Source organism: Coregonus lavaretus (assembly GCF_964263955.1).
Source record: "Coregonus lavaretus genome assembly, contig: HAP1_SCAFFOLD_5250, whole genome shotgun sequence".
Classification (NCBI taxonomy): domain Eukaryota; kingdom Metazoa; phylum Chordata; class Actinopteri; order Salmoniformes; family Salmonidae; genus Coregonus; species Coregonus lavaretus.
Genome location: NW_028160054.1, coordinates 15289 through 30094, shown reverse-complemented (window position 1 = coordinate 30094; position 14806 = coordinate 15289). Strand labels below are relative to the sequence as shown.

The 14806-nt window shown below is 45.5% G+C and overlaps 1 protein-coding gene across 1 annotated transcript; it reads left to right on the top strand.

Annotated features, from left to right (window-relative positions):
- Positions 1 to 3619: 3619 nt before the first annotated feature.
- Positions 3620 to 6702, top strand: LOC311122232 (translation machinery-associated protein 16-like; the record flags this gene model as incomplete). The annotated part of the gene is made up of 3 exons (XM_084196619.1): positions 3620 to 3768; positions 5887 to 5929; positions 6386 to 6702. Coding segments are annotated over 3 exons (382 nt in total), but the record flags the coding sequence as incomplete, so codon positions are not given.
- Between the last annotated feature and the right edge of the window lie 8104 nt (positions 6703 to 14806).

Below are 14806 nucleotides of genomic sequence, written 5' to 3'. Positions count from 1 at the left end.
TGAGGGCAGCCTAGCTGTATGGAGAAGGTGCTGCTCTGTTCCAGCTGTTGAGGGCAGCCTGGCTGTATGGAGGAGAAGGTGCTGCTCTGTTCCAGCTGTTGAGGGCAGCCTAGCTGTATGGAGGAGAAGGTGCTGCTCTGTTTCAGCTGTTGAGGGCAGCCTGGCTGTATGGAGGAGAAGGTGCTGCTCTGTTCCAGCTGTTGAGGGCAGCCTGGCTGTATGGAGGAGAAGGTGCTGCTCTGTTCCAGCTGTTGAGGGCAGCCTAGCTGTGTGGAGAAGGTGCTGCTCTGTTTCAGCTGTCGTGGGCAGCCTAGCTGTATGGAGAAGGTGCTGCTCTGTTTCAGCTGTTGAGGGCAGCCTGGCTGTATGGAGGAGAAGGTGCTGCTCTGTTCCAGCTGTCGTGGGCAGCCTGGCTGTGTGGAGGAGAAGGTGCTGCTCTGTTCCAGCTGTTGAGGGCAGCCTGGCTGTATGGAGGAGAAGGTGCTGCTCTGTTCCAGCTGTCGTGGGCAGCCTGGCTGTGTGGAGGAGAAGGTGCTGCTCTGTTCCAGCTGTCGTGGGCAGCCTAGCTGTATGGAGGAGAAGGTGCTGCTCTGTTTCAGCTGTTGAGGGCAGCCTGGCGGTATGGAGGAGAAGGTGCTGCTCTGTTCCAGCTGTCGTGGGCAGCCTAGCTGTATGGAGGAGAAGGTGCTGCTCTGTTCCAGCTGTTGAGGGCAGCCTGGCTGTGTGGAGAAGGTGCTGCTCTGTTCCAGCTGTTGAGGGCAGCCTGGCTGTATGGAGGAGAAGGTACTGCTCTGTTCCAGCTGTTGAGGGCAGCCTAGCTGTATGGAGGAGAAGGTGCTGCTCTGTTCCAGCTGTTGAGGGCAGCCTAGCTGTATGGAGGAGAAGGTGCTGCTCTGTTCCAGCTGTTGAGGGCAGCCTGGCTGTATGGAGAAGGTACTGCTCTGTTTCAGCTGTTGAGGGCAGCCTGGCTGTATGGAGAAGGTGCTGCTCTGTTCCAGCTGTTGAGGGCAGCCTGGCTGTATGGAGGAGAAGGTGCTGCTCTGTTCCAGCTGTTGAGGGCAGCCTGGCTGTATGGAGAAGGTGCTGCTCTGTTCCAGCTGTTGAGGGCAGCCTGGCTGTATGGAGGAGAAGGTGCTGCTCTGTTCCAGCTGTTGAGGGCAGCCTGGCTGTATGGAGAAGGTGCTGCTCTGTTCCAGCTGTTGAGGGCAGCCTGGCTGTATGGAGGAGAAGGTACTGCTCTGTTCCAGCTGTTGAGGGCAGCCTAGCTGTATGGAGAAGGTGCTGCTCTGTTCCAGCTGTTGAGGGCAGCCTAGCTGTATGGAGAAGGTACTGCTCTGTTCCAGCTGTTGAGGGCAGCCTGGCTGTATGGAGGAGAAGGTACTGCTCTGTTCCAGCTGTTGAGGGCAGCCTGGCTGTATGGAGGAGAAGGTACTGCTCTGTTTCAGCTGTTATGGTCAGTCTAGCTGTATGGAGGAGAAGGTACTGCTCTGTTCCAGCTGTTGAGGGCAGCCTAGCTGTATGGAGGAGAAGGTACTGCTCTGTTCCAGCTGTTGAGGGCAGCCTGGCTGTATGGAGGAGAAGGTACTGCTCTGTTCCAGCTGTTGAGGGCAGCCTGGCTGTATGGAGAAGGTACTGCTCTGTTCCAGCTGTTGAGGGCAGCCTGGCTGTATGGAGAAGGTACTGCTCTGTTTCAGCTGTTATGGTCAGTCTAGCTGTATGGAGAAGGTACTGCTCTGTTTCAGCTGTTATGGTCAGTCTAGCTGTATGGAGGAGAAGGTACTGCTCTGTTTCAGCTGTTATGGTCAGTCTAGCTGTATGGAGGAGAAGGTACTGCTCTGTTTCAGCTGTTATGGTCAGTCTAGCTGTATGGAGAAGGTACTGCTCTGTTTCAGCTGTTATGGTCAGTCTAGCTGTATGGAGAAGGTACTGCTCTGTTTCAGCTGTTATGGTCAGTCTAGCTGTATGGAGAAGGTACTGCTCTGTTTCAGCTGTTATGGTCAGTCTAGCTGTATGGAGAAGGTACTGCTCTGTTTCAGCTGTTATGGTCAGTCTAGCTGTATGGAGGAGAAGGTACTGCTCTGTTTCAGCTGTTATGGTCAGTCTAGCTGTATGGAGAAGGTACTGCTCTGTTTCAGCTGTTATGGTCAGTCTAGCTGTATGGAGAAGGTACTGCTCTGTTTCAGCTGTTATGGTCAGTCTAGCTGTATGGAGGAGAAGGTACTGCTCTGTTTCAGCTGTTATGGTCAGTCTAGCTGTATGGAGAAGGTACTGCTCTGTTTCAGCTGTTATGGTCAGTCTAGCTGTATGGAGAAGAAGGTACTGCTCTGTTTCAGCTGTTATGGTCAGTCTAGCTGTATGGAGGAGGTACTGCTCTGTTTCAGCTGTTATGGTCAGTCTAGCTGTATGGAGGAGAAGGTACTGCTCTGTTTCAGCTGTTATGGTCAGTCTAGCTGTATGGAGGAGAAGGTACTGCTCTGTTTCAGCTGTTATGGTCAGTCTAGCTGTATGGAGAAGGTACTGCTCTGTTCCAGCTGTTATGGTCAGTCTAGCTGTATGGAGGAGAAGGTACTGCTCTGTTTCAGCTGTTATGGTCAGTCTAGCTGTATGGAGGAGAAGGTACTGCTCTGTTTCAGCTGTTATGGTCAGTCTAGCTGTATGGAGGAGAAGGTACTGCTCTGTTTCAGCTGTTATGGTCAGTCTAGCTGTATGGAGAAGATACTGCTCTGTTTCAGCTGTTATGGTCAGTCTAGCTGTATGGAGGAGAAGGTACTGCTCTGTTTCAGCTGTTATGGTCAGTCTAGCTGTATGGAGGAGAAGGTACTGCTCTGTTTCAGCTGTTATGGTCAGTCTAGCTGTATGGAGAAGGTACTGCTCTGTTTCAGCTGTTATGGTCAGTCTAGCTGTATGGAGGAGAAGGTACTGCTCTGTTTCAGCTGTTATGGTCAGTCTAGCTGTATGGAGAAGGTACTGCTCTGTTTCAGCTGTTATGGTCAGTCTAGCTGTATGGAGAAGGTGCTGCTCTGTTTCAGCTGTTATGGTCAGTCTAGCTGTATGGAGAAGGTACTGCTCTGTTTCAGCTGTTATGGTCAGTCTAGCTGTATGGAGAAGGTACTGCTCTGTTTCAGCTGTTATGGTCAGTCTAGCTGTATGGAGGAGAAGGTACTGCTCTGTTTCAGCTGTTATGGTCAGTCTAGCTGTATGGAGAAGGTACTGCTCTGTTTCAGCTGTTATGGTCAGTCTAGCTGTATGGAGAAGGTACTGCTCTGTTTCAGCTGTTATGGTCAGTCTAGCTGTATGGAGGAGAAGGTACTGCTCTGTTTCAGCTGTTATGGTCAGTCTAGCTGTATGGAGAAGGTGCTGCTCTGTACCCTGGAGTGCCGTGCATACAGGGACCTTTCAAATGTTTGGATCCTTTTTTTGCACATTTGATTGGTGGATTCAAATAAAGTATTTAAAGTGTGTGTCTGTGTGTCTGTGTGTGTGTGTGTGTGTCTGTGTGTGTGTGTGTCTGTGTGTGTGTGTGTGTGTCTGTGTGTGTGTGTGTGTGTGTGTGGTGTGTGTGGTGTGTGTGGTGTGTGTGGTGTGTGTGGTGTGTGTGTGTGTGTGTGTGTGTGTGTAGGTACCTGCAGAGGTTTGACGGTGAGTTGGAACAGATAGAGCTGGTGAACGGGATCAAAGGTCGTCAGGGTCGTCTCCATGGCAGCAGGGAGACCGTCATCAAACAGACTGTAGAGAGAGAGACCGCTCTGTACCACGGCAACGGCTTCGGTCAGTCACACACACACACACACACACACACACACACACACACAGAGAGACACACACACACACACAGTGATGTACACACACACACACACACACACACACAGTGATACACACACACACACACCCAGTGATGTACACACACACACACACAGTGATGTACACACACACACACAGTGATGTACACACACACACACAGTGATGTACACACACACACACAGTGATGTACACACACACACACACACACACACAGAGAGACACACACACACACACAGTGATGTACACACACACACACACACACACACACAGTGATACACACACACACACACCCAGTGATGTACACACACACACACACAGTGATGTACACACACACACACAGTGATGTACACACACACCCAGTGATGTACACACACACACACACAGTGATGTACACACACACACACAGTGATGTACACACACACACCCAGTGATGTACACACACACACACACAGTGATGTACACACACACCCAGTGATGTACACACACACACACACAGTGATGTACACACACACACACAGTGATGTACACACACACACCCAGTGATGTACACACACACACACAGTGATGTACACACACACACAGTGATGTACACACACACACACACAGTGATGTACACACACACACACAGTGATGTACACACACACACCCAGTGATGTACACACACACACACACAGTGATGTACACACACACACAGTGATGTACACACACACACACACACCCAGTGATGTACACACACACACACACACACACACACAGTGATGTACACACACACACACAGTGATGTACACACACACACACACAGTGATGTACACACACACACACAGTGATGTACACACACACACACAGTGATGTACACACACACACACACACACACACAGAGAGACACACACACACACACAGTGATGTACACACACACACACACACACACACACAGTGATACACACACACACACACCCAGTGATGTACACACACACACACACAGTGATGTACACACACACACACAGTGATGTACACACACACCCAGTGATGTACACACACACACACACAGTGATGTACACACACACACACAGTGATGTACACACACACACCCAGTGATGTACACACACACACACACAGTGATGTACACACACACCCAGTGATGTACACACACACACACACAGTGATGTACACACACACACACAGTGATGTACACACACACACCCAGTGATGTACACACACACACACACAGTGATGTACACACACACACAGTGATGTACACACACACACACACAGTGATGTACACACACACACACAGTGATGTACACACACACACCCAGTGATGTACACACACACACACACAGTGATGTACACACACACACAGTGATGTACACACACACACACACACCCAGTGATGTACACACACACACACACACACACACACAGTGATGTACACACACACACACAGTGATGTACACACACACACACACACACACACACAGTGATACACACACACACACACCCAGTGATGTACACACACACACACACAGTGATGTACACACACACACACAGTGATGTACACACACACCCAGTGATGTACACACACACACACACAGTGATGTACACACACACACACAGTGATGTACACACACACACCCAGTGATGTACACACACACACACACAGTGATGTACACACACACCCAGTGATGTACACACACACACACACAGTGATGTACACACACACACACAGTGATGTACACACACACACCCAGTGATGTACACACACACACACACAGTGATGTACACACACACACAGTGATGTACACACACACACACACAGTGATGTACACACACACACACAGTGATGTACACACACACACCCAGTGATGTACACACACACACACACAGTGATGTACACACACACACAGTGATGTACACACACACACACACACCCAGTGATGTACACACACACACACACACACACACACAGTGATGTACACACACACACACAGTGATGTACACACACACACACCCAGTGATGTACACACACACACACCCAGTGATGTACACACCCAGAAGCCTGACGTTGTGTTCCTCTTCTCCCCTCAGAGATTCCAGACATCATCAACTCTAAACATCTCAAGACCTTCAGGTGAGACCAACAATGACAACCCACCTCTGGCTAGAGCAGGAATCTGATTGGTCTGTCAGTACAGCTGGGATTTGATTGGTCTGTGTCAGTAGAGCTGTGATTTGATTGGTCTGTGTCAGTATGGCTGTGATTTGATTGGTCTGTGTCATTATGGCTGTGATCTAATTGGTCTGTGTCAGTAGAGCTGTGATCTGATTGGTCGTTGTCAGTAGAGCTGTGATCTGATTGGTCGTTGTGATGATTCATGAAAAACAGATCAATTCGTTACATTTCTCTCTGAAACATTCTATCACCTGATTGGTTGATTCCATGGTTTTGATCTGTGATTGGTTGATTCCATGGTTTTGATCTGTGATTGGTTGGTTGCATTGTTCTGATCTGTGATTGGTTGGTTGCATTGTTCTGATCTGTGATTGGTTGGTTGCATTGTTCTGATCTGTGATTGGTTGGTTGCAGGGAGTGGAGCGGTGATCTGAAGAAGCTTCCCAACATCAAGATGAGGAAGTTCTCTTCTCAAGGGATGGACAGAACAGGAGGAGGAGAGGAGGAGGAGGAGAGAGGAGAGGAGGAGGAGGAGAAGGAGGAGGAGGAGGAGGAGGCCTTGATGGAGGACTCAGATTCAGATGCCCAGGAAGACGCCCCATGATGCTTTGCATGTTTGAACTCTGGGGATGTCAGCCATCTTACCTGACTGGGGTTAAGACAACCTGTTTGTGTGTGTGTGTGTGTGTGTGTCCCAACACAGACATGTAATAAACCTGAAGACAGACCGATACTGTGGTGCTGTTTCATTGGAGAGGCGTCTCCCTCTTTAAACATAGAATTGGAGCGTGTGCGTTGCCGTGTCGGAAACTCTGAAATGTTCAACTTGGAAACTCTTTGTAGAAAGATGAGGTCCGTGCTTCCCGGGAGGTATCACAATCAACCAATAGGAAGCTCTACGCAAAAAATGTACGCACATTTTTACTCGGAGGTTCCGAGTTTCTGAGTTGTCTTGAACGTGGCGTATCAGTCAGTAACTCCACTAGAAAGGTTGTATATACAGCGCCTTCGGAAAGTATTCAGACCCCTTCTCTTTTTCCACATTTTGTTACGTTACAGCCTTATTCTAAAATGGATTAAATACTTGTTTACCCTCATCAATCTATACACAATACACCATAATGACAAAGCGAAAAAACAGGTTTATAGATTTTTTTTCTTCTAATTTATAAAAAATAAAAGACTGAAATACCTTATTTACATAAGTATTCAGACCCTTTGCTATGAGACTCGAAATTGAGCTCAGGTGCATCCTGTTTCCATTTATCATCCTTGAGATGTTTCTACAACTTGATTGGAGTCCACCTGTGGTAAATTCAATTGATTGGACATGATTTGGAAAGGCACACACCTGTCTATATAAGGTCCCACAGTTGACAGTGCATGTCAGAGCAAAACCCAAGCCATGAGGTCAAAGGAATTGTCCGTAGAGCTCCAAGACAGGATTGTGTCGAGGCACAGATCTGGGGAAGGGTACCAAAAAATGAAGGGCCTTAGTCAGGGAGGTGACCAAGAACCTGATGGTCACTCTGACAGAGCTCCAGAGTTCCTCTGTGGAGATGGGAGAACCTTCCAGAAGGACAACCATCTCTGCCGCGCTCCACCAATCAGGCCTTTATGGTAGAGTGGCCAGACGGAAGCCACTCCTCAGTAAAAGACACATGACAGCCCGCTTGGAGTTTGCCAAAAGGCACCTAAAGGACTCTCAGACCATGAGAAACAAGATTCTCTGGTGTGATGAAACCAAGATTGAACTCTTTGGCCTAAATGCCAAGTGTCACGTGGGAGGATGACGTTGGGGGCGGCTTATGGTAGAGAAATGAACATTAAATTATTTGGCAACAGCTCTGGTGGACATTCCTGCAGTCAGCATGCCAATTGCACGCTCCCTCAAAACTTGAGACATCTGTGGCATTGTGTTGTGTGACAAAACTGCACATTTTAGAGTGGCCTTTTATTGACCCCAGCACAAGGTGCACCTGTGTAATGATCATGCTGTTTAATCAGCTTCTTGATATGCCACACCTGTCAGGTGGATGGATTATCTTGGCAAAGGAGAAATGCTCACTAACAGGGATGTAAACACATTAGTGCACAACATTTGAGAGAAAATAAGCTTTTTGTGCGTATGGAACATTTCTGGGATCTTTTATTTCAGCTCATGAAACATTGGGACCAACACTTTACATGTTGCGTTTATATTTGAGTTCAGTGTTCTGTATATAGGATCTCTTTGGGTGTAATGGTGACTACCAGAGACAGACGGGGACCTCTTCAGAGAGACTTCTAGACATCATAGTGACGGACGATGGTGACTACCGGAGACAGACAGGGACCTCTTCAGAGAGACTTCTAGACATCAGTGACGGACGGACAGACGGGGACCTCTTCAGAGAGACTTCTAGACATCAGTGACGGACGGACAGACGGGGACCTCTTCAGAGAGACTTCTAGACATCATAGTGACGGACGGACAGACGGGGACCTCTTCAGAGAGACTTCTAGACATCATAGTGACGGACGGACAGACGGGGACCTCTTCAGAGAGACTTCTAGACATCATAGTGACGGACGGACAGACGGGGACCTCTTCAGAGAGACTTCTAGACATCATAGTGACGGACGGACAGACGGGGACCTCTTCAGAGAGACTTCTAGACATCATAGTGACGGACGGACAGACGGGGACCTCTTCAGAGAGACTTCTAGACATCATAGTGACGGACGGACAGACGGGGACCTCTTCAGAGAGACTTCTAGACATCATAGTGACGGACGGACAGACGGGGACCTCTTCAGAGAGACTTCTAGACATCATAGTGACGGACGGACAGACGGGGACCTCTTCAGAGAGACTTCTAGACATCATAGTGACGGACGGACCTTCAATACCACATTTTCTCTTTATAAGTATTTCTATTCAGAGTAAATACTAACATAAATAAATGTTAAATAAATCAATATATGGCGATCTATGATTCTAAACCTCCTTCTGGAGAGCTGCAGGGTGTGCAGGGTTTTGTTCCAGCCCTGGAACACTTGGTTCTACGCCGCTCCTCAGGCTGTTTTATATTTAATACTGAGAGAGTATAACAGACGCTCTGATTGGCTGATCTACAGCTGCTTCTATAACAGACGCTCTGATTGGCTGATCTACAGCTGCTACTATAACAGACGCTCTGATTGGCTGATCTACAGCTGCTTCTATAACAGACGCTCTGATTGGCTGATCTACAGCTGCTTCTATAACAGACGCTCTGATTGGCTGATCTACAGCTGCTTCTATAACAGACGCTCTGATTGGCTGATCTACAGCTGCTTCTATAACAGACGCTCTGATTGGCTGATCTACAGCTGCTTCTATAACAGACGCTCTGATTGGCTGATCTACAGCTGCTTCTATAACAGACGCTCTGATTGGCTGATCTACAGCTGCTTCTATAACAGACGCTCTGATTGGCTACGTCACATTGTGACCCTTTGGTGTGCCCTAATGGACTAGAGCTGTGAGTCAGTCAGACGTTTGGACACACCTCCTCATTCCAGGGTTTTTCTTTATTTTTACTATTTTCTACATTGTAGAATAATAGTGAAGACATCAAAACTATGAAATAACACATATGGAATCATGTAGTATCCAAAAAAAGTGTTAAACAAATCAAAATATATTTAATATTTGAGATTCTTCAAAGTAGCCACCCTTTGCCTTTGACGACAGCTTTGCACACTCTTGGCATTCTCTCAACCAGCTTCATGAGGTAGTCACCTGGAATGCATTTCAATTAACAGGTGTGCCTTGTTAAAAGTTAATTTGTGGAATTTCTTTCCTTAATGCGTTTGAGTCAATCAGTTGTGTTGTGACAAGGTAGGGGTGGTATACAGAAGATAGCCCTATTTGGTAAAAGACCAAGTCCATATTATGGCAAGAACAGGTCAAATAAGCAAAGAGAAACGACAGTCCATCATTACTTTATGACATGAAGGTCAGTCAATCCGGAAAGTTTCTTCAAGTGCAGTCGCAAAAACCATCAAGCGCTATGATGAAACTGGCTCTCATGAGGACCGCCACAGGAAAGGAAGACTGGAAAAGCATTCCATGTGAAGCTGGTTGAGAGGATGCCAAGAGTGTGCAAAGCTGTCATCAAGGAAATATATTTTGATTTGTTTAACACTTTTTTGGTTACTACATGATTCCATATGTGTTATTTAATAGTTTTGATGTCTTCACTATTATTCTACAATGTAAAAATAGTAAAAATAAAGAAAATCCCTTGAATGAGTAGGTGTGTCCAAACTTTTGACTGGTACTGTATGTGTGTGTCTGTGTGTGTGTGTGTGTGTGTGTGTGTGTGTGTGTGTGTGTGGTGTGTGTGTGTGTGTGTGTGTGTGTGTGTGTGTGTGTGTGTGTGTGTGTGTGGTGTGTGTGTGTGTGTGTGTGTGTGTGTGTCAGACGGGGTTTCCCTCCGTGGGGTCGGAGTCCATCTGAACGACCTCCGGGGCGGGTCCTATGGGGACCTCCGCTGCCTCAGGGTGATTCCCATTGGCCAGCGCGGCGTCGGTGGGCGGCGGCTTCTCGGGGCAGTTCTGCACAGTGATGACGCGGTTGAAGGCTTTGAGTCGTCTCCATAGCAACCAGTAGACTTTACACTGGACGTACATGAACACCAGTCCACCTGTCACACCTATCGCCACAATGACCAGCTTCATCCAGAACGGCCACTCCAACACACCTGCACAGATACACTGGTTAGTTACATCTACCCAGGGGGAGGGAAGAAGAGAGATTGTGTGCGTGTATGTGTGTGTGCGTACGTGTCTTTATTTGTGTGTGTGTGTGTGTGTTTGTGTATATATGTGTGTGTTTGTGATTCCAGAACCATCCTTACCCTCAGCAGTGTAGTACTTAATCACTGATATTCTCCACATGTCATCTGAAAACACAGTAATGTTACTATATTCTCCACATGTCATCTGAAAACACAGTAATGTTACTATATTCTCCACTCTGAAAACACAGTAATGTTACTATATTCTCCACATGTCATCTGAAAACACAGTAATGTTACTATATTCTCCACATGTCATCTGAAAACACAGTAATGTTACTATATTCTCCACATGTCATCTGAAAACACAGTAATGTTACTATATTCTCCACTCTGAAAACACAGTAATGTTACTATATTCTCCACTCTGAAAACACAGTAATGTTACTATATTCTCCACATGTCATCTGAAAACACAGTAATGTTACTATATTCTCCACATGTCATCTGAAAACACAGTAATGTTACTATATTCTCCACATGTCATCTGAAAACACAGTAATGTTACTATATTCTCCACTCTGAAAACACAGTAATGTTACTATATTCTCCACTCTGAAAACACAGTAATGTTACTATATTCTCCACATGTCATCTGAAAACACAGTAATGTTACTATATTCTCCACATGTCATCTGAAAACACAGTAATGTTACTATATTCTCCACATGTCATCTGAAAACACAGTAATGTTACTATATTCTCCACATGTCATCTGAAAACACAGTAATGTCACTATATTCTCCACATGTCATCTGAAAACACAGTAATGTCACTATATTCTCCACATGTCATCTGAAAACACAGTAATGTTACTATATTCTCCACATGTCATCTGAAAACACAGTAATGTTACTATATTCTCCACTCTGAAAACACAGTAATGTTACTATATTCTCCACTCTGAAAACACAGTAATGTTACTACAGTGGGGAAAAAAAGTATTTAGTCAGCCACCAATTGTGCAAGTTCTCCCACTTAAAAAGATGAGAGAGGCCTGTAATTTTCATCATAGGTACACGTCAACTATGACAGACAAATTGAGAAAAAAAAATCCAGAAAATCCCATTGTAGGATTTTTAATGAATTTATTTGCAAATTATGGTGGAAAATAAGTATTTGGTCACCTACAAACAAGCAAGATTTCTGGCTCTCACAGACCTGTAACTTCTTCTTTAAGAGGCTCCTCTGTCCTCCACCCGTTACCTGTATTAATGGCACCTGTTTGAACTTGTTATCAGTATAAAAGACACCTGTCCACAACCTCAAACAGTCACACTCCAAACTTCACAATGGCCAAGACCAAAGAGCTGTCAAAGGACACCAAAAACAAAATTGTAGACCTGCACCAGGCTGGGAAGACTGAATCTGCAATAGGTAAGCAGCTTGGTTTGAAGAAATCAACTGTGGGAGCAATTATTAGGAAATGGAAGACATACAAGACCACTGATAATCTCCCTCGATCTGGGGCTCCTCGCAAGATCTCACCCTGTGGGGTCAAAATGATCACAAGAACAGTGAGCAAAAATACCAGAACCACACGGGGGGACCTAGTGAATGACCTGCAGAGAGCTGGGACCAAAGTAACAAAGCCAACCATCAGTAACACACTACGCCACCAGGGACTCAAATCCTGCAGTGCGAGACGTGTCCCCCTGCTTAAGCCAGTACATGTCCAGGCCCGTCTGAAGTGCATTTGGATGATCCAGAAGAGGATTGGGAGAATGTCATATGGTCAGATGAAACCAAAATATCACTTTTTGGTAAAAACTCAACTCGTCATGTTTGGAGGACAAAGAATGCTGAGTTGCATCCAAAGAACACCATACCTACTGTGAAGCATGGGGTTGGAAACATCATGCTTTGGGGCTGTTTTTCTGCAAAGGGACCAGGACGACTGATCCGTGTAAAGGAAAGAATGAATGGGGCCATGTATCGTGAGATTTCGAGTGAAACCCTCCTTCCATCAGCAAGGGCATTGAAGATGAAACGTGGCTGGGTCTTTCAGCATGACAATGATCCCAAACACACCGCCCGGGCAACGAAGGAGTGGCTTCGTAAGAAGCATTTCAAGGTCCTGGAGTGGCCTAGCCAGTCTCCAGATCTAAACCCCATAGAAAATCTTTGGAGGGAGTTGAAAGTCTGTGTTGCCCAGCGACAGCCCCAAAACATCACTGCTCTAGAGGAGATCTGCATGGAGGAATGGGCCAAAATAGCAGCAACAGTGTGTGAAAACCTTGTGAAGACTTACAGAAAACGTTTGACCTGTGTCATTGCCAACAAAGGGTATATAACAAAGTATTGAGAAACTTTTGTTATTGACCAAATACTTATTTTCCACCATCATATGCCAATAAATTCATTAAAAATCCTACAATGTGATTTTCTGGATTTTTTTTCCTCATTTTGTCTGTCATAGTTGACGTGTACCTATGATAAAAATTACAGGCCTCTCTCATCTTTTTAAGTGGGAGAACTTGCACAATTGGTGGCTGACTAAATACTTTTTTTCCCCACTGTATATTCTCCACATGTCATCTGAAAACACAGTAATGTTACTATATTCTCCACATGTCATCTGAAAACACAGTAATGTCACTATATTCTCCACTCTGAAAACACAGTAATGTTACTATATTCTCCACTCTGAAAACACAGTAATGTTACTATATTCTCCACATGTCATCTGAAAACACAGTAATGTCACTATATTCTCCACATGTCATCTGAAAACACAGTAATGTTACTATATTCTCCACATGTCATCTGAAAACACAGTAATGTTACTATATTCTCCACATGTCATCTGAAAACACAGTAATGTTACTATATTCTCCACTCTGAAAACACAGTAATGTTACTATATTCTCCACTCTGAAAACACAGTAATGTCACTATATTCTCCACATGTCATCTGAAAACACAGTAATGTTACTATATTCTCCACATGTCATCTGAAAACACAGTAATGTTACTATATTCTCCACATGTCATCTGAAAACACAGTAATGTTACTATATTCTCCACTCTGAAAACACAGTAATGTTACTATATTCTCCACATGTCATCTGAAAACACAGTAATGTTACTATATTCTCCACATGTCATCTGAAAACACAGTAATGTTACTATATTCTCCACATGTCATCTGAAAACACAGTAATGTTACTATATTCTCCACATGTCATCTGAAAACACAGTAATGTTACTATATTCTCCACTCTGAAAACACAGTAATGTTACTATATTCTCCACTCTGAAAACACAGTAATGTTACTATATTCTCCACTCTGAAAACACAGTAATGTCACTATATTCTCCACTCTGAAAACACAGTAATGTTACTATATTCTCCACATGTCATCTGAAAACACAGTAATGTTACTATATTCTCCACTCTGAAAACACAGTAATGTTACTATATTCTCCACATGTCATCTGAAAACACAGTGATGTTTCCACCCCCATGCTTCACAGTAGGTATGGTGTTCTTTGGATGCAACTCAGCATTCTTTGTCCAACAAACACGACGAGTTGAGTTTTTACCAAAAAGTTATATTTTGGTTTCATCTGACATTCTCCCAATCCTCTTCTGGATCATCCAAATGCACTCTAGCAAACTTCAGACGGGCCTGGACATGTACTGGCTTAAGCAGGGGGACACATCTGGCACTGCAGGATTTGAGTCCCTGGCGACGTAGTGTGTTACTGATGGTAGGCTTTGTTACTTTGGTCCCAGCTCTCTGCAGGTCATTCACTAGGTCCCCCCGTGTGGTTCTGGTATTTTTGCTCACTGTTCTTGTGATCATTTTGACCCCACAGGGTGAGATCTTGCGAGGAGCCCCAGATCGAGGGAGATTATCAGTGGTCTTGTATGTCTTCCATTTCCTAATAATTGCTCCCACAGTTGATTTCTTCAAACCAAGCTGCTTACCTATTGCAGATTCAGTCTTCCCAGCCTGGTGCAGGTCTACAATTTTGTTTCTGGTGTCCTTTGACAGCTCTTTGG